This window comes from Bombina bombina, chromosome 3, assembly GCF_027579735.1.
Source record: "Bombina bombina isolate aBomBom1 chromosome 3, aBomBom1.pri, whole genome shotgun sequence".
In the NCBI taxonomy this organism is placed as follows: domain Eukaryota; kingdom Metazoa; phylum Chordata; class Amphibia; order Anura; family Bombinatoridae; genus Bombina; species Bombina bombina.
In genome coordinates, this window is record NC_069501.1 from 1,131,950,916 (window position 1) to 1,131,970,295 (window position 19,380).

Genomic DNA, 19,380 nt, shown 5'->3' on the forward strand with positions numbered 1-19,380 from the left:
ACATTTATTAACCCTTAATCTGCCGCTCCAGACATCGCCGCCACCTACATTATACTTATTAACCCCTAATCAGCTGCCCCCAACATTGCCAACACCTACATTATTTTTATTAACCCCTAATCTGCCGCCCCCAACATCGTCGCCACCTACCTACACATATTAACCCCTAATCTACCACCCCCAACATCGCCGCCACTATTCTAAATTTATTAACCTCTAAACCTAAGTCTAACCCTAACACCCCCTAACTTAAATATAATTTAAATAAATCTAAATAAAATTCCTATCATTAACTAAATGATTCCTATTTAAAACTAAATACTTACCTATAAAATAAACCCTAATCTAGCTACAATATAACTAATAGTTACATTGTATCTAGCTTAGGTTTTTTTTTTATTTTACAGGCAAGTTTGTATTTACTTTAACTAGGTTGAATAGTTACTAAATAGTTATTAACTATTTACTAACTACCTAACTAAAATAAATACAAATTTACCTGTAAAATAAAACCTAACCTAAGTTACAATAACACCTAACACTACACTATAATTAAATACATTAACTAAATTAAAAACAATTAAATAAATTAAATTAGCTAAATCACAAAAACCCCCCACTAAATTACAGAGATTAGAAACAAGATTAACACCACATACACGCTGTATGAATCAGCTTCCTGGATCTTAGACACGAGGGAGATGTTTAACAAAATATGGTTTTACTGGATGCTCAATGGTCACAAAACGTAGCATCACACACCTCCACAACTTATGACTTGGCATAGGAAAACGACTAGGTAACCCTATTAGCTCCCCAGACATCCATCGATGAATACACAAGTAAATATAGCAGAATTTTGAAAATGGTGAATGTTGACAAAGGACTCAACAACTGTTTGTTTGTTTATTGTTTAATGGTTATCGATGTAATTTCAATATTTGTATACTTATACCTACCTTATTGGAATCCTTAATTTGATTGACCGGTGCTTCTATTAACCTATGGGCAACAATTTGCACTATTATTGACGGCATTGTAAAGGAAGATGGAGAACTGAGGACATTTGGAGATACCTGAAGTAGGGTTGTTTACTGTTGATGTTTGTTCTGACTGAACCTTTGAATATGTAAAATCTAATAAAAACATTTAAACATAAATATGAATATTGCATACAAATGTTTTTTTTTACATTTTCATCTACTTAGCTGCAAGGAGCTTATATATACATATATACACATATAAATACATAAATACATATGTATGTATATATATATATATATATATATATATATAAAAATACATATACATCTTTAGACATGTATATGTATGTATCTCTATGTTAAAGCCATTTGCCTGCCTCATATCTTTGAGCCCTCATAACTTTTGTGTGCAATAAATTTTTTGTATAATTTCTATTAGATGGTGTTATTATCAGTGTAAGTGTACGTTGTGGGACTTTTTATGTTTTGATAAACAGTTAACCAGAGCTCTGAGGTCGTGCTAACTCGATGCACGTTCAATTGTGCTCAAGTGATCGCGTTTACATTCAACTTGTAATATGAGTGATAAAACACAACGCACGCAAACAGCCGTGATAAACCCCCAATTTTTAGCGTGCCACTTGTAATCTAGCCCTTATTGTTTGATTAATTATTTGAAGAGTTTGAATCCTACAGTTTAACCACTCCATATCCTCTACCTACCACCACCAAACCACCAGACTGAGTGAGTTAATTAGATCCTGGTGCTACAGATCATATCTCCAAGTTGACTGGTTTCCCCTTTTACCCATGGCAGATTTTGCCTATAATAATCAACTCAGACAATGAAGCCAGATGACTCCTTTCAATACCTGCTATGGATTTCACCTTTCTACACTTTTGGCCAACCAAACAACTATCATGTTCTAGATCTAACTTCCAGTCTATAAAAACAACAACAGAAATTCCAATTGCTACAGAAAAACTCTTCTCCACTCTCAAAAAAGCCAGAAACTCAAAGCAGATACCGATCCTTTGTACCTCCTTACCAATGTGGAGATAAAGAGAGGGTATCCACCCTCATTAACCACGTAGCAGTACTTCTAGCCCTCTCATCCTCCTATCATATATAGCCCACATTTCATGCCTTGGGTTCCTTCTGCAGCCACTACCTCATCTACAGAACCTCCTGCTCCTTTTCAGTTCAACAGTATGGACAAATATGAGGTGGAGGCCATTCTAGATTCCCATTTTGCTAGGGACATTTGGAATACAAAGGGGTCAATTTAACATGGTAAAGGGAGGTACTAATGGCACTGCTCAAATTTACAACTTAGGGTAGCCTATTGATCTCTGGATCTGGTGATATGATATATATATATCAGTCCAGATTTATTCTATTACAAAGATGGCTGAGGTGCTGTGTACTTGTTGTGTGAGACGAGAATTATCAATCCTAGGATTGATGGATTGTACACCTATATAGCACTCATTCCCTAATTGATAGTGGCAAAAATTGGACAAGATCTATGTCTCCTCGGAGGAGAGTGTGTGTGGGGATGTTTTAAAATATAACCTTTATTGGTAATTTTAAAATACAAGGCAACAAACACAATTGACATACATACTTTATTAAAAACACAGGCTTGGGTATTTGAAAGTTTTATCCGTTATTCACGGAATACATAGAGTAGTTGTGGTGTATATTGGAAATGACTTAGGTTTCAAGTCAGGGTAATCTCAGTAATTGTATAATATTTTGATATACTTAGAGCTTACATTTAGTGAAGCTGCTTTGTTGTGATATTTGCTCTAATATTATATATGTGGTCTGTGACTCACCGTTCAATTCAAATTATAATATTAGAGGTATTAACGTAAATATCCCATAGTATCACCAAAGTTTGTTATTAATGCATATAGTATTACATTTGATATGTATCTTAGTGAGACAATATCTGATTTCCTTGTAGTTGTATTACTTGTGCTATATATAGGTACATATATCTTGGTATAATATTGTTGGAAATATATGCAGAGTGCTGTTTTTGGATAACCTCCTAGCTAAATAAGGACAGAAAGTGCTGTCTATATGGAGTATAGTAACACTGGTCAGTGAGTTAACACATTAACCCCTGTGGGGTTTTTAATATTTGATATAAACTAAGAGCGCAGTTAAGTCACAAAGAGCAGCTACTTTATTGTAGCACTATAACATACTCATATGATTGCCATAACTCTTACACTGTAAGATTTCAACATTAATTATTAGAGTAACGAATGGTGAGAATACCATTATAAAACTCTCCCTTGTGAACTTATATTGTAACAGAAGAGTGGCCTGATAAAGTTATAGTTACATGTAACTCCCAAGTAGAATCAGGAAAACTAAGTGCACAACAGGCAATATCCCTATGCAGTGAATCACGAACAGCGTGTTACCAATATTATTAAAGATCCAAGCTCGCCAAGCGATGCCTTTATATATTGAATGGTAGTAACATTCTTCATGTAGATAAATACATTAATAATCCAATATAGTTATAATGTTACTCAAGTTTGTTGCTATTACAACAATTATATTACATGTTATCAACCTTAAAAATTCAATTGAATTTTAGCAACATAACCAATCTTTTTGTAGTGGTACAAGCATAATGCTCCTGTATACATAAGTATTGATAAATATACGATCAATAGACCCCACAGGGGTTAATGTGTTAACTCACTGACCAGTGTTACTATACTCCATATAGACAGCACTTTCTGTCCTTATTTAGCTAGGAGGTTATCCAAAAACAGCACTCTGCATATATTTCCAACAATATTATACCAAGATATATGTACCTATATATAGCACAAGTAATACAACTACAAGGAAATCAGATATTGTCTCACTAAGATACATATCAAATGTAATACTATATGCATTAATAACAAACTTTGGTGATACTATGGGATATTTACGTTAATACCTCTAATATTATAATTTGAATTGAACGGTGAGTCACAGACCACATATATAATATTAGAGCAAATATCACAACAAAGCAGCTTCACTAAATGTAAGCTCTAAGTATATCAAAATATTATACAATTACTGAGATTACCCTGACTTGAAACCTAAGTCATTTCCAATATACACCACAACCACTCTATGTATTCCGTGAATAACGGATAAAACTTTCAAAGACCCAAGCCTGTGTTTTTAATAAAGTATGTATGTCAATTGTGTTTGTTGCCTTGTATTTTAAAATTACCAATAAAGGTTATATTTTAAAACATCCCCACACACACTCTCCTCCGAGGAGACATAGATCTTGTCCAATTTATGCCACTATCAATTAGGGAATGAGTGCTATATAGGTGTACAATCCATCAATCCTAGGATTGATAATTCTCGTCAATTTAACATGGTGCCGACAGACATGATCCGCTATAGTGAATCATGTCCGCTGCACATCGATAAATCCCGACAGCATATGCTGTGTTACAGGTTTCTTTCCAGGTTGGAGGGGTCAGCCTATTTCCAATGAGTCCCTGACAAAATGCCTACGGGCAGGAAATGCTTCGGACAGTTTGTCTGTTTCTAGCTCCCTCCTGAGTTAGAAAGTACCCTGTAAATTGGTTTAGACTTACCAATAAAGTCTGCTTTTACTTGCATAACATTTGCGGTGGCTTATTCCTTGCAGTAAGGTACATTCTTTCCTGTTGCTTATTGCTTTCCTCTCCTGGGAGTCAGGGGAGTGTCTCCCAACCTGTAAGCAAAGCGTCTCCTATCGAGTCTGTGAAGCGGTGTCAACACAACAAGGTAACTTTACTTTTTGTCAGTGCTTGTATTATGGTTGTATTACGCCAATAGCACATGCTTTCACCGTTAAGATTGAAAGAGACTATTTATTATAGCACTATAGTTGCATTTTGACAGTGGATACTTTTTTGGACGATACGTAACAGCCAAATTATTTATATCAACATAGTGTTACTGAAACAGTGTATAAACCCCGAACTTCTCTATATAGGCTGCAAACCCCGTTGTTTTAATCTAGCAATAGATAGTTTGGCCGTGGTGAACATGTAAATGGCGTAACGTTTGTCTGGTAATGATGTGTTTTAGTCCAAAATGAAATAGCAGTATTTGGAATTGGGGTGGTACTCAGGGAGTATTTGTAGAATACTGAAGACCAGAAGGGCTGTAATACTGGGCAGTCCCATCTGATGTGAGCAGGAGAGCCCACGCTACAACAATTTCTCTAGCAAAGGGGAGAGTTTATTGAAGACATTTTTAAAAGTCTTAGTGGGGTGAGGTGCCATTGAGTGCATATTTTGAAGTATAATTCTTAAAGTGTTGTACAGTGTAGTGTATATTTAGTGAGGGATGCAGCTAGAGACCACTCTTGGTGATCTGCTTGAAATTGTAACTCTCGTTCCCATTGCAGAATGTAAGCTGATTTATAAAACTTTGGGGAGTTAATCACGTCCTTTTATGAGATCGAGAGAGCCCATGGTATTGGTCTAGCTGTGGCCCATCTCTTTTCCCAATCAGTTGATTAGCGAGGTGGTAGCTCTAAGAAGCCCCATGACTTCATCAAGCTCCTTAATCTCCAGAACTTAATCTCAGTAACTGAGGGGGATTGTAGGTAGAGCAGAAGTCTTCCAGAGTACACAGGCTTCCTGGAGGTGAAAAATAATAAAATTCCCTATACTAAATTACAAAAGTAATCAGCTCTTTTACTAGCCTTAAAAGGGCTTTTTGCAGGGCATTGCCCCAAAGTAATCAGCTCTTTTACCTGTAAACATTAAAACCCACCACCCACACACCCTACTCTAAAACCCACCTGATCCCCCCTTAAAAAAACCTAACACTACCCCCCTGAAGATCACCCTACCTCGAGCCGTGTTCACCCAGCCGGGCACCGATGGGCCAGAAGAGGACATCCGGACCGGCAGAAGTCTTCATCCTATCCGGACAGAAGAGGACATCCGGACCGGCAGACATCTTCATCCAGGCGGCATCTTTTATCTTCATCCTTCCGGAGCGGAGCCATCTTCTATCCAGCCAACGCGGAGCCATCCTCTTCTTCCGATGTCCTAAAGCAGAATAAAGGTTCCTTTAAATGACGTCATCCAAGATGGCATCCCTCGAATTCCGATTGGCTGATAGGATTCTATCAGCCAATCGGAATTAAGGTAGGAAAAATCTGATTGGTTGATTTAATCAACCAATCGGATGGAAGTTCAATCCGATTGGCTGATTGGATGAGCCAATAGAATTGACCTCGCATTCTATTGGTTTTTTTAAGGGGGGATCAGGTGGGTTTTAGAGTAGGGGTGTGTGGGTGGGGGGTTTTAATGTTGGGGGGGTCTTGTATTTTTTTTTACAGGTAAAAGAGCTGATTACTTTGGGGCAATGCCCCACAAAAAGCCCTTTTAAGGGATGGTAAAAGAGCTGATTACTTTTGTAATTTAGTATAGGGTAGGGAATTTTATTATGTTGGGGGGCTTTTTTATTTTATTAGGGGGCTTAGATTAGGTGTAATTAGATTTAAATTCTTGTAATATTTTTTTTATTTTTTGTAATTTAGTGTTTTGTTTTTTTTGTACTATAGTTTAGTTTATTTAAAGGGACAGTCTACACCAGAATTGTTATTGTTTTAAAAGATAGATAATCCCTTTTTTACCCATTCCCCAGTTTTGCATAATCAACACAGTTATATTTATATATTTTTTACCTCTGTGATTATCTTGTATATAAGCCTCTGCAAACTGCCCCTTTATTTCAGTTCTTTTGACAGACTTGCAGTTTAGCCAGTCAGTGATGGCTCCCAAGTAACTTCACGTGCATGAGCACAGTGTTATCTATATGAAAAATGTGAACTAACACCCTCTAGTGGTGAAAAACCTGTTAAAATGCATTCTTAAGAGGCGGCCTTCAAGGTCTAAGAAATTAGCATATGAACCTCCTAGGTTTAGCTTTCAACTAAGTATGCCAAGAGAACAAAGAAAAATTGGTGATAAAAGTAAATTGGAAAATTGTTTAAAATTACATGCCCTATCTGAATCATGGAAGTTTTTTTTGGACTAGACTGTCCCTTTAATTGTATTTTAGTTTAGATAATTGTAGGTAATTTATTTAATTAATTTATTGATAGTGTAGTGTTAGGTGTATTTGTAACTTAGGTTAGGATTTACTTTACAGGTAATTTTGTAATTATTTTAACTAGGTAGCTATTAAATAGTTATTAACTATTTAATAGCTATTGTACCTAGTTAAAATAAATACAAAGTTGCCTGTAAAATAAATATAAATCCTAAAATAGCTACAATGTAATTATTAATTATATTGTAGCTATTTTAGGGTTTATTTTATAGGTATTTAGTTTTAAATAGGAATAATTTATTTAATTATAGTAAATTTATTTAGATTTCTTTAAATTATATTTAACTTAGGGGGGGTCTTAGGGTTAGGGTTAGACTTAGGTTTAGGGGTTAATAACTTTATTATAGTAGCGGCGACGTTGGGGGTGGGAGATTAGGGGTTAATAATTGTAGGTAGGTGGTGGCGACGTTGGGGGGGCAGATTAGGGGTTAATAAAATCTATTATAGTGTTTGCGAGGCGGGAGTGTGCAGCGGTTTAGGGGTTAATACATTTATTATAGTGGCGGCGATGTTCGGTGGGCAGATTAGGGGTTAATAAGTGTAGGTAGGTGGCGGCGACGTTGGGGGGGCAGATTAGGGGTTAATAAATATAATATAGATGTCGGCGATGTTAGGGACAGCAGATTAGGGGTTCATAGGTATAATGTAGGTGGCGGCGATGTCCGGTCAGCAGATTAGGGGTTAATAAGTGTAGGTAGGTGGCGGCGACGTTGGGGGGGCAGATTAGGGGTTAATAAATATAATATAGGTGTCGGCGATGTTAGGGACAGCAGATTAGGGGTTCATAGGTATAATGTAGGTGGCGGCGATGTCCGGTCGGCAGATTAGGGGTTAAATAATTTTATTATAGTGTTTGCGATGTGGGGGGCCTCAGTTTAGGGGTTAATAGGTAGTTTATGGGTGTTAGTATACTTTGTAGCACTGTAGTTAAGAGCTTTATGTTCCGGCGTTAGCCCATAAAACTCTTAACTACTGACTTTTTTATGCGGTAGGAGTCTTGGAGGTAGAGGCTGTACCGCTCACTTCTTCCAAGACTCGTAATACCAGCGTTACACAAATCCCATTAAAAAGATAGGATACGCAATTGAGGTAAGGGGATTTGCGGTAGACAAAAGTCGCAGAAGAAAAGTGAGCGGTAGACCCTTTCCTGCCTGACTCGTAATACCAGCGGGCGTTAAAAAGCAGCGTTAGGACCCCTTAATGCTGCTTCTTAAGGCTAACACAGAACTCGTAATCTAGGTATATGTATTTGTGTATATATATATATATATTATATATTTTTTATATTATATTTATATATGTGTACATATATATGAATGTATTTATATGTGAATATATGTGTTTACAGTCATATATATACACATTTAAAAACATTCATATATATGTACACATATATAAATATATATATATATATATATAAGGGCATTATAGCCTTTTGCCATTAAGCAGATAAAAACATGATAAAATATATTTATGCAATATTCATATTTAAAAAAGATTTTAACTATGTATTTACTGTAAATATTTCAAATTGGTTTATGCGAATATGCTATGGTTTATGCACGATGGGTGTTTTTTCCACCCATTTTTTCCCCCATTGACTTCTATGGGGAATGCGGAAAGGTTATGGAGTTTGCACGATCTTGGTTGTTAGGTTTTTTTTCAACTTTTTTTACTCTATTGTTCTCTATGGGGGAATACATGCACGCGCACACGATAAATTAAGTTAGGGTTTTCACTGTATTCGGGCTAACGCTGATGCAAAATAATTTTTTTTGGAACTTGTAATACCAACGCAACCCAAATAGCGCAAAAAGCTTTGTTTTCGCTAACCCAAAAACACACAAATACTGCGTCACTTGTAATCTAGTCCTTGGTGTCTGTTTACTTACAGGTTCTCTGACTCCCCCTAGTGACAGCTGTTGGTGATGCGCATGTGCTCATATGTCCAAAGTTATTTTTATCACTCAAGTGATAGCCTAGGGTGCACTCACATCTGGGTGTTGGATATTGCAGGAGCACTAAGAGGTAGAAACCTCACCTCATTGAAAAAAAAAAAACATTTCTGCTGTGGGCTGCCTGAGGTGCTCAGTGTGGCAAACGCTGCAGACAAATAAAGGAACTTTCATCATGAAGTATTTTATACTTCATGACTGAAAGTCCCCTTTATTTGTTGCACTGGTAAATCCTAGCGTTTCACAAACATTAGGATTTACTATCACTTTAATGAATAAATCTTTCTTTCATAAGTGTTATGTCTAAATATACAGTAATTTAAAACAGGACACACTAAAAAGTTTTAACTGTTAAAGGGACATGAAACCCAGTTTTTTCTTTCATGATTTAGAAAGAGCGTGCAATTTTAAACAACTTTTCAATTTACTTCTATTATCTAATTTTCTTCATTCTCTTGATATCCTTTGTTGAAACTCATATCTAAATAGGCTCAGTAGCTGCTGATTGGTGGCTGCACATAGATGCCTTGTGTGATTGGCTCACCCATGTGTATTGCTATTTTTTCAACAGAAGATATCTAAAGAACGAAGCAAATTATATAATAGAAGTAAAATATAATGTTGTTTAAAATTGTATTCCCTATCTGAATCATGAAAGAAACATTTTGGGTTTCATGTCCCTTTAAGATGATTTGGTTTAAATATTTAACCATCTATTTGTCTGTTGTACATTGCACAAGGTTGCACAAAAGATAACACACTCATTCCATAGATTGTTCTCTACTTGTAATTCAGCCCTTTATGGAGAATTACAATGTGATTTTAATATCTGCTTGGTTATGCAAAACTGAAAATTCTATGGGGTGAATTATCAAGGTCCGAATGGCCCTGAATACCTCTGTTTTCGCGTGAGCATTCAGGCTCACCGGAAACAGGAGTTAAGAAGCAGCGGTCTTAAGACCGATGCCCCTTAAATTGTACGCCTCATCTGAGGCGGCGGACAGCAATCCGCCCGATCAAATACGATCAGGTTGATTGACATCCCTGCTAGCGGCCGATTGGCCATAAATCTTCAGGGGGCGGCATTGCACAAGCAGTTCACTACAATTGCTTGTGCAATGTTAAATGCCCCTATAAGTCATATAAACCTGTTACTAATGGTTGTTTGCAATATGCTCAACATTGTTGCATCCACATAGGAGATGCTGATTTTCCAACATTTTTTGGTGCTAAAATCATGTGAAAAAGTTGCACATTGTACTGTTTTGACAATAAACAACTTTCTACATCATCCATTAACTCTGCCTTTAGTTAATAAGACTGAATAATGAAATATACATTTTTAGCTATATTCAAACCAGTACAAAAGTGCCTGCAGATCAGACTTTACAACTGAGCAGACAGAATATCACCGTAAGTACGCTAAACTTTTGTATATTTAACTATTACTTTTTACATACATCTTTCTATAGGTGATGTCACCTGCAGCTTTTCTTTATATCATTTTTATTAGTGCATTCCTATTGTTTATTTAAAGGGACATGAAACCCAAAAGTTTTGCTCTATTATAAAATTTGATTCATTTTCTTGGTATCTTTTTTTTTTTGAAGGAGCAGCAATGCACTACTGGGAGCTAACTAAACACATTGGTAACCCAATGACAACAGTCATTTATGTGTAGCCACCAATTAGCAGCTGGCTCCCACCTCCTCAACCTACCTAGGTATGCTTTTTAACAAAGGATACCAAGACAACTAAGCAAATTAGATAATAGAAGTCAATTGGAAAGTTGTTCAAATTGAATGTTCTGAATTACGAACGGCAATTTTTGGGTTTTATGTCCCTTTAAGAGGACACATCACTGTGTTATTCAGGAAGAATCTTCAAACAGCTCTTTACCAGAAGAAATAAACAATTAGTTCAAAATGAATTGATTGAAGGCATAAAAAACGTTTAAAAAGTTGTTGTTTTTTGCTCATGTTTAGTTTAAATTTTATAAACCAGATTTATTTTTGTTTAACTAAGTTCATATCAAATGTTTAAATGGCTTTCTTGTTTTGTTTTTCCACAAACTGCATAAAACCAAGCTTCCAAAAAACTATAAACCAATGACAAAATCACACAAACAATGATACATACATTGTTTATTGTATAAGGCAATAATTTCTCTGCCTCTTTTATAGCTGTGTTGGAGGACTTTAATGAGAATGTATGTAGGCTGTGACCACTCAATGAATCTGTCCCAGTGACTCACTGTCCCATGATCCTCTTGAAAAGTATACAGATTCCAATATAGGGCCAGAATACAAGTGAAGCTGTATTTAATGCTCCCAAATAACCAGCCATTATAAGTTTTTGAGGGTTAAAGTTAGCGGGTGTGGGGTGTTAGAAAAAAAACGCACTGAAAAAAGCCTTTACATTGCGGTCTATGGGAACTGTGTGTTCTCAGTAAATATATATGTATATGCTTATATACATTTATATTTATGTGTTAATATGTGTATATATACTTACATATTGCTGCCATCGCAGTGCTACTTACGCCCTGCGCTGTGCGAGTTCTCCTGCCGTGTCTCACGGCATGAGAACGAGGCTCCCATTTGAGCCTATGGAAGCACGCTATTGTAAGCGCAATGCTTCCCAGCAATGCAAACGCAAGCTCAAGTTGCTGTCAACTTGTAATACCAGCGCACATTTGCGCATGCAGGTATTACTCAGATGAGCGCTATCGATTTCAAGAAAGTAATATTTAGCGCTCTACTTATAATCTGGCCCTAAATCTGCTAGATTTAAGCTTTTTGCGCTTGTATTACAAGTTAAAAGTAAACTTTTTTCACTTGCACGCTAGCCCAATGAGCGTAAAAAGCTGAATCGCACCATATTATTGGCAGAAGACCTAGACACGGTATATGATATGAATTGAACTACAACACATTAAAAATAGCCTTATCACGAGAGTTAGCCTCATGGAGCGCTAGGAATCTAACATGGCTAGGCAGGACAAATGCCATCAAAATGAATGCCTTCTATGTATGTAGTCTTGAGAAAGGCCTTAATATAGGCCGAAACGCGTTGACACAGACATACTGGTGAGCTTATTTTCATACCTTCTAAAGCGTAACAAACTTTATTGCACTATTTTTTGTTTCTGTCTTTTCACAGGTTTGGATCGTTTGTTTATTATCAATTTTTGTGTATTTATTGTACCAACGTTTTGTTTTTCACGTGTCATTTCTCCACAACATATTTTGATATGGAAGGTTTTTCTACATAGACTTTTATTTTTATATTACCTTGGATTCTACTTTTGAACTATTATCTGCAATTTTTGGATCACCATTTCTGTTTTGTTTCTGGATCACTTTTTATATATGGAGTTTTGGACTGACACTTTACACCACTAATTTTTTCAACATATGGATTTTATGGATTGTTGATTTATCTGATTTGGATCACCCTTGGTCACTGTTTATTTTCTCACTTGTACTTTGAACTTTGAATCATATTTGGGATTATTTTTGTTTTGTTTTTTACCAATTGTAATTGAATTTTCACCAACCATTATTGCATTTTTTCACTTATTGCATTTTATCACTCAGACACCATTATTATTGTTTCTACTGTGTCTATTCGCAACTACATCTACACATAGAAAGAGACCTCTGACCTAATTCGCAGAGGATCTCACTGACTTCTTATCTGTCTGTTTATCACTGTTTTTATTATTGTTTTTACCGTTGTTGTACACCTGTTTTAGTCATTACATGGATCCATGCTAATGTTAAGTATTTTAACTTTATCCACGTCTACTACCTATTTTTGTTTATATGCATATTAAATTGTCCATTTTATTGAGATCAGCATTATATCGTTCTAGCCCATTTGAACCATTTTAGTGCACTTCTTCATCCTATTGGCCTATTAAGCTTGTTTTAGCGCTCACTCCATACCTTTTCCAAAATGAATGCCTTCCCCAGGCTCCTCTATATACTCCAGACTCTCCCCATCCCCCTCCCAATTAGATATACAGCCTAGGTCCAAAAGCTTTTTAGTTCCTTCATCTGGAAGAGTAAACACCCAAGGATCAACAGATTGACCATGATGCGCTCTGAAGAGCCAGGGAGGTTTAGGGGTGCCCAACATAGACTCGTATAGGACAGACATATTTCTCCAGCGAATTCTGGACTGGGAAAATTTACAGAGCCCAGAGACAATTTAAAACTTAGCTCAAGCCTACCTACTATCTGCTGGTGCCCCAACTTTGGCCAATTAATTAAAGACATAGCTAACCCAATTACTAAAGAAACAGCCCTACAATGGGAGGCAGCAAATAGACAAAACCCATATATCTCTTCAATACCATCCCCCCTGACCTCATTAATCCACAATAGTGAATTCTCTTTATCTGAGGTGATTATTACCCATAGCTCTGAAGGGATAGCTAATGAAGGAAGTATACATGATTTACTAAAAGATGAACGTGTCTGTTCTCAGACACAACTGCTAGAGAAGGGATTCGAGTGGGCACAGAATTGGTATACATATAGGAGAATGCATCACTATCTTACGACACATAAACACAATAATAACTTGATTAGACCTCTCACAAACTTAGAAAAATTTCCTCAACACCGCTGAAACATACGCTGACCAAACTGCATTGTCTTTTGACTTCTCCCCCACCAGGCAACCTTCCACAGTCCATAGAGATGTGGGAAAGAGAGCTAGGAGTTATTATTCTTCCACAAACTGCTAACAACATATCTAATAACACAAAATCATCGTCTTCCTCAGCTTCATTACTAGAAATTAACTATAAAATACTCCACAATTGGTATCTCACACCAAGACAAATCCACAAAATATACCCATCAACCAACAATAAATGCAGGAGATGCAGACATGTTGGGAGTTGGATGGGGCATATGTGGTGGTGATGTAACAATGTTAATCATTTTGGAGGAACATAGCAGAAGAGGCCGAAGTGGCCTTCCAGATCCCCCTCCCACTTGACCCCTGATAATGTTACTCAATAAAAACATTAAACTCCCCACTAAAGCGCACAAAATTTTATTTAGAATATTCTCTAATAGCGCAAAATTCCTGATAGCCAAAAACTGGAAATCTGACTCATTCCCATCCCTAGATTTTTTAGTGACAGAAGGTCACAGATATGATAGAGCTTGAAGAATACCGATCATACAAATGTGACACAAGGGACTCCTTTATTGCATCCCAAGCCATATGGGAACAGTACATAACACAATTACATTTGCATAACGTCAATCTACTGGCCCTTCCCTAGGTAAGTCCTAGGGATCAACTTCCACCAACTTAGAGAGATTATTTAGATTTATTTAGGTCAGCACAGATGCTTTTCACATGGCAACCCTTTGCACACTCGGCATATAATTCTCTTCACACAACATAACTCGAAAACCTGCTTTGAAATGTAGTGAACAAACCTTTGCCTTTTTCGTTTTCTTTTAATTTATTTGTTGACTGTTTACATGTTAAAGTTCATATGATACGTGGAAACTGAGAGACTCCTGTCATTCGCATTTATTATGTTATGATTTAACTTTTATGCTTGTATTTTGTATCGCATAATAAAAAGCCGAACAGCACAAGCGATAACGTATGTACCCATAAAAGTAAATGGAGCACGAAAAGTGGTGAAAAAATCCTTATACCCTACTTGCACGCAAACCTGATTGCATATTTTCAAGTGCGCTAACCTGACATAACAGTTCATCATTATTATTATTATCATCATCATCAAGGTAGGAAATGCTGAGCATGACTTTTCATTTATTTTTTACATATACCAAACGTTCGCATATGTTCTAACATCTCTACGGTAACATTTGGGATATGTAAATGAAAAGTCCTGCTCAGCATTATTGCAGCATCTTTTGGAGACACATAATAAGGATATGAGTTCCTTTAAGTGGCGCACTATTGAGACTATTAGACAACCTGCTCGGGGTGAAGATAAAGACAGTTTGTTGGCCAGGCAAGAAGTGTACTGGATTTTTAAATGACGTACACAGATCCCTTATGTATTTAACTCAGAATTTGATGTGATTTATTATTGGAGATAGCCACTTAACTTTTTGAATTTATTGTGATGTGAATACTAGTGGTGGGGACCTTTTTACTGTGCTATTGCAAAATATGAATGGAGAAAGCAATGTGTTATTGGCTCACTGGATTTGTTCATCAGGGGTTAAACATCTAGTAAGCTAGGGATAGTAATGCAAAAAGCACATGGATAAGATTGTGTATTTTTTTATTTGAATGTCATGTCCCTTAAAAAGTACTGAAAGAAAGCTGAATTGATGCTGAAAGTTTTCTATATACATGTAAATCTATCTTCAGGAATGAAGTCCAGCAGATGCAACCTCTTGGAGAGCTGTTATGAGCATACTGTGAATAGGGTTCCTTCAAAAGAATAAAGAAGTGATATATGGGCAGCAGAAAGGAGTAATTTATAGTGGCCTATTTATTATGGTGCGAGTGGACATGATCCGATATAGCGGATATGTCTGCTGCACATCGATAAATGCCGACAGCATACGCTGTCAGCATTTTTCATTGCACCAGCAGTTCTTGTGAACTGCTAGTGCAATGCCACTCCCTGCAGATTCACGGCCAATCAGCAGGCAGACAGGTTTTGGAGCAACCAGAAACATGGGGCATACAGCGCTTGAACCCATACGCAGCTTGATAAATATGCCCCATAGTCTTGGTTGCTATTTTTGTAGATGTTTCAGGGTACAGAAAATAAATGACATATTCCAAGAAAGCTTGGTTTAGGTTCTGCCGTCCTTGTGGTGCAGAAAACAGTTCTATGGTTTAATTAGTTTGGGAAACACTGCTTCATGGAAACTCCCTCTAAAAAGTAAAAAAGTAAGTGTAGAAAATAAATATTTATCACTATTGACTTAAGTTGATTACAAAGCAGTTTTGGATTGCACAGGGAAAAAACTGTATCAACAATAACATCTAATCTTTTTTTTTTTTTAGATTATGTATTTTACCTTCCTCGTCTTGATCGCTTTGGTCTCAGCTGGGCACTGTCAGTCAGTAGACACCAAACATGGTTCATGTACTGCAGGCATACCAGGTATTCCTGGAACTCCTGGGACAAATGGACAGCATGGACCTCCTGGAAGAGATGGAAAAGATGGAGAGCCAGGACCAAAAGCAGACAAAGGTTTGTAACAAAAAGGGTTTGGGGGCGGGAGACCCATTTAAATACATCTTTCTTTAAAAAAAAATGTATTCATTTATTAATTAAAATATAAAAATGGTTATAAAGTGTTGATTTGTTTGTTTATAGCTAAAGTACAAATCTCTAGGAAAGATAATTTGTATAAAGAACTCATTTGTAAACACATTCCACAGACATCAAACACAGATCAAGAGGCAAATTACTAAGCTGCGGATGCAGCTGTTTCCACGGAGATGTAAGTTAAGAAACAGTTGTTCTTAAGACCGCTGCTCCTTAACTCGTCCGACACCTCTGAAGCGACGGACAGCAATCAGCCTGATCAAATACAATCGGGTTGATTGACACCCATTGCTAGCGGCCGATTGGCCGCGAATGTGCAGGGGGCGGTTTTGCACGAGCATTTCATAAGGAATGCTTGTGCAATGATAAATGTCCGCCCGAACATGTTAAATCGGCACCCAAGTGCCTAATTTTGGCATGATGTCAAAATGAAAACAGAATTGCATAAGCCTTTATCATGAACCAGCTTAGGACAGTATTCTTCAATCTTGACCTACTAACATACCAGATTTATCTGAGGAGTGCAATGTAGAAGCCTCATTTAAAATAGAACTACTGATGCTGATATACAGTGGATGTGCTATTAATCTTATATAAACTACTTTCTATATTTGTATTCTTTTTAAATAATAATATACCAGCATTTGTATTTAAATCCTCTAAAACACAAACGGCTAGATTGCGAGTTTTGCGGTAAGAGGGGTGCGTTGCTAACTTGCACTTTATTCTCATTGCTCACTTTCCTACAGCGCTGGTATTACAGGTTTTCAGAAACCCGATGTTATTAAACAAGAAGTGAGCGTAGAGCAAAATTTATGTTTATACCTAACACCCTAACATGAATTCCGAGTCTAAACACCCCTAATTTTACACTTATTAACCCCTAATCTGCCGCCCCCAACATTGCCGACACCTACATTATACTTATTAACCCCTAATCTGCCACCCCGGACATCACCGCCACTATAATAAACATATTAACCCCTGAAACTCCGCACTCCCGGCTTGCAAACACTAGTTAAATATTATTAACCCCTAATCTGATGCCCCTAACATCGCTGCCACCTACATTATACTTATTAACCCCTAATCTCCCTCCCCCAAAGTTGCTACAACCTACCTACGTTTATTAACCACTAATCTGCCGCCCCAACGTCGTCGTCACTATTCTAAATTTATTAACCCCTAAACCTAAGTCTAACCCTAACCCTAACACCCCCTAACTTAAATATAATTTAAATAAATCTAAATAAAAGTACTTTCATTACCTAAATAATTCCTATTTAAAACTAAATACTTACCTATAAAATAAACCCTAAAATAGCTACAATCTAACTAATAGTTACATTGTAGCTAGCTTAGGGTTTATTTTTATTTTACAGGCAAGTTTGTATTTATTTTAACTAGGTAGAATAGTTACTAGATAGTTATTAACTATTTACTAACTACCTAGCTAAAATAAATACAAATTTACCTGTAAAATAAAACCTAACCTAAGTTACACTAACACCTAACACTACACTACAATTAAATAAATTACCTAAATTAAATAAATTAAATAAAATTACCTAAATTACAAAAAACAAACAAACACTAAATTACAGAAAATAAAAAACTAATTACAAGATATTTAAACTAATTACACCTAATCTAATAGCCCTATCAAAATAAAAAAAGCCCCCCCAAAATTAAAAAAAAACCCTAGCCTAAACTAAACTACCAATAGCCCTTAAAAGGGCCTTTTGCGGGGCATTGCCCCAAAGAAACCAGCTCTTTTACCTGGAAAAAAAATACAAACAACCCCCCCAACAGTAAAACCCACCACTCACACAATCTACCCCCCAAATAAAATCCAAACTAAAAAAACCTAAGCTCCCCATTGCCTTGAAAATGGCATTTGGATGGGGATTGCCCATAAAAGAGCATTTAGCTCTATTGCGACCCAAAGCCCTAACCTAAAAATAAAACCCACCCAATAAACCCTTAAAAAACCTAACACTAACCCCAGAAGATCCACTTACAGTTTTGAAGATCTGACATCCATCCTCAATGAAGCCGGGAGAAGTCCTCATAGAATCGGCAAGAAGTCCTCAATGAAGCCGGGGGAAGTCTTCATCCAAGCCGGAAGAAGTGGTCCTCCAGACGGGCAGAAGTCTTCACCCAGACGACATCTTCTATCTTCATCCATCCGGCGCAGAGCGGGTCCATCTTCAAGACATCCGACGTGGAGCATTCTCTTCTTTCCGACGACTAACGATGAATGAAGGTTCCTTTAAATGACATCATGACGTAGAATTCTATCAGCCAATATAAGAATTAAGGTTGAAAAAATCGTATTGGCTGATGCAATCAGCCAATAGGATTGAACTTCAATCCTATTGGCTGATCCAATCAGCCAATAGGATTGAGCTCGCATTCTATTGGCTGATTGGAACAGTCGGATGCCTTGAAGATGGACCCGCGTCGGATGGATGAAGATAGAAGATGCCATCTGAGTGAAGACTTCTGCCCGTCTGGAGGACCACTTCTCCCGGCTTGGATGAAGACTTCTCCCGGCTTCGTTGAGGACTTCTTGCCGCTTCGATGAGGACTTCTCCCAGCTTCGTTGAGGATAGATGTCGGATCTTCAAAACTGTAAGTGAATCTTCTGGGGTTAGTGTTAGTTTTTTTTAAGGGTTTATTGGATGGGTTTTATTTTTAGGTTAGGGCTTTGGGCCGCAATAGAGCTAAATAGCCTTTTAAGGGCAATGCCCATCCAAATACCCTTTTCAGGGCAATGGTGAGCTTTGTTTTTTTTAGTTAGGGTTTTATTTGGGGGGTTGGTTGTGTGGGTGGTGGGTTTTACTGTTGGGGGGGTTGTTTGTATTTTTTTTCAGGTAAAAGAGCTGATTTCTTTGGGGCAATGCCCTGCAAAAGGTCCTTTTAAGGGCTATTGGTAGTTTAGGCTAGTTTTTTTTTTATTTTGATAGGGCTATTAGATTAGGT

The 19,380-nt window shown here is 36.9% G+C and overlaps 1 protein-coding gene across 1 annotated transcript in view; it reads left to right on the forward strand.

The window, feature by feature from the left end:
* The window catches only part of LOC128652642 (adiponectin-like), a 54,529-nt gene that overhangs the window by 23,494 nt on the left and 11,655 nt on the right, over positions 1-19,380 (forward strand). The window contains exon 2 of the mRNA XM_053705574.1: positions 16,128-16,317. Within this exon, the coding sequence (XP_053561549.1) occupies positions 16,128-16,317 (190 nt within the window). The remainder of the gene's footprint in view (positions 1-16,127; positions 16,318-19,380) is intronic.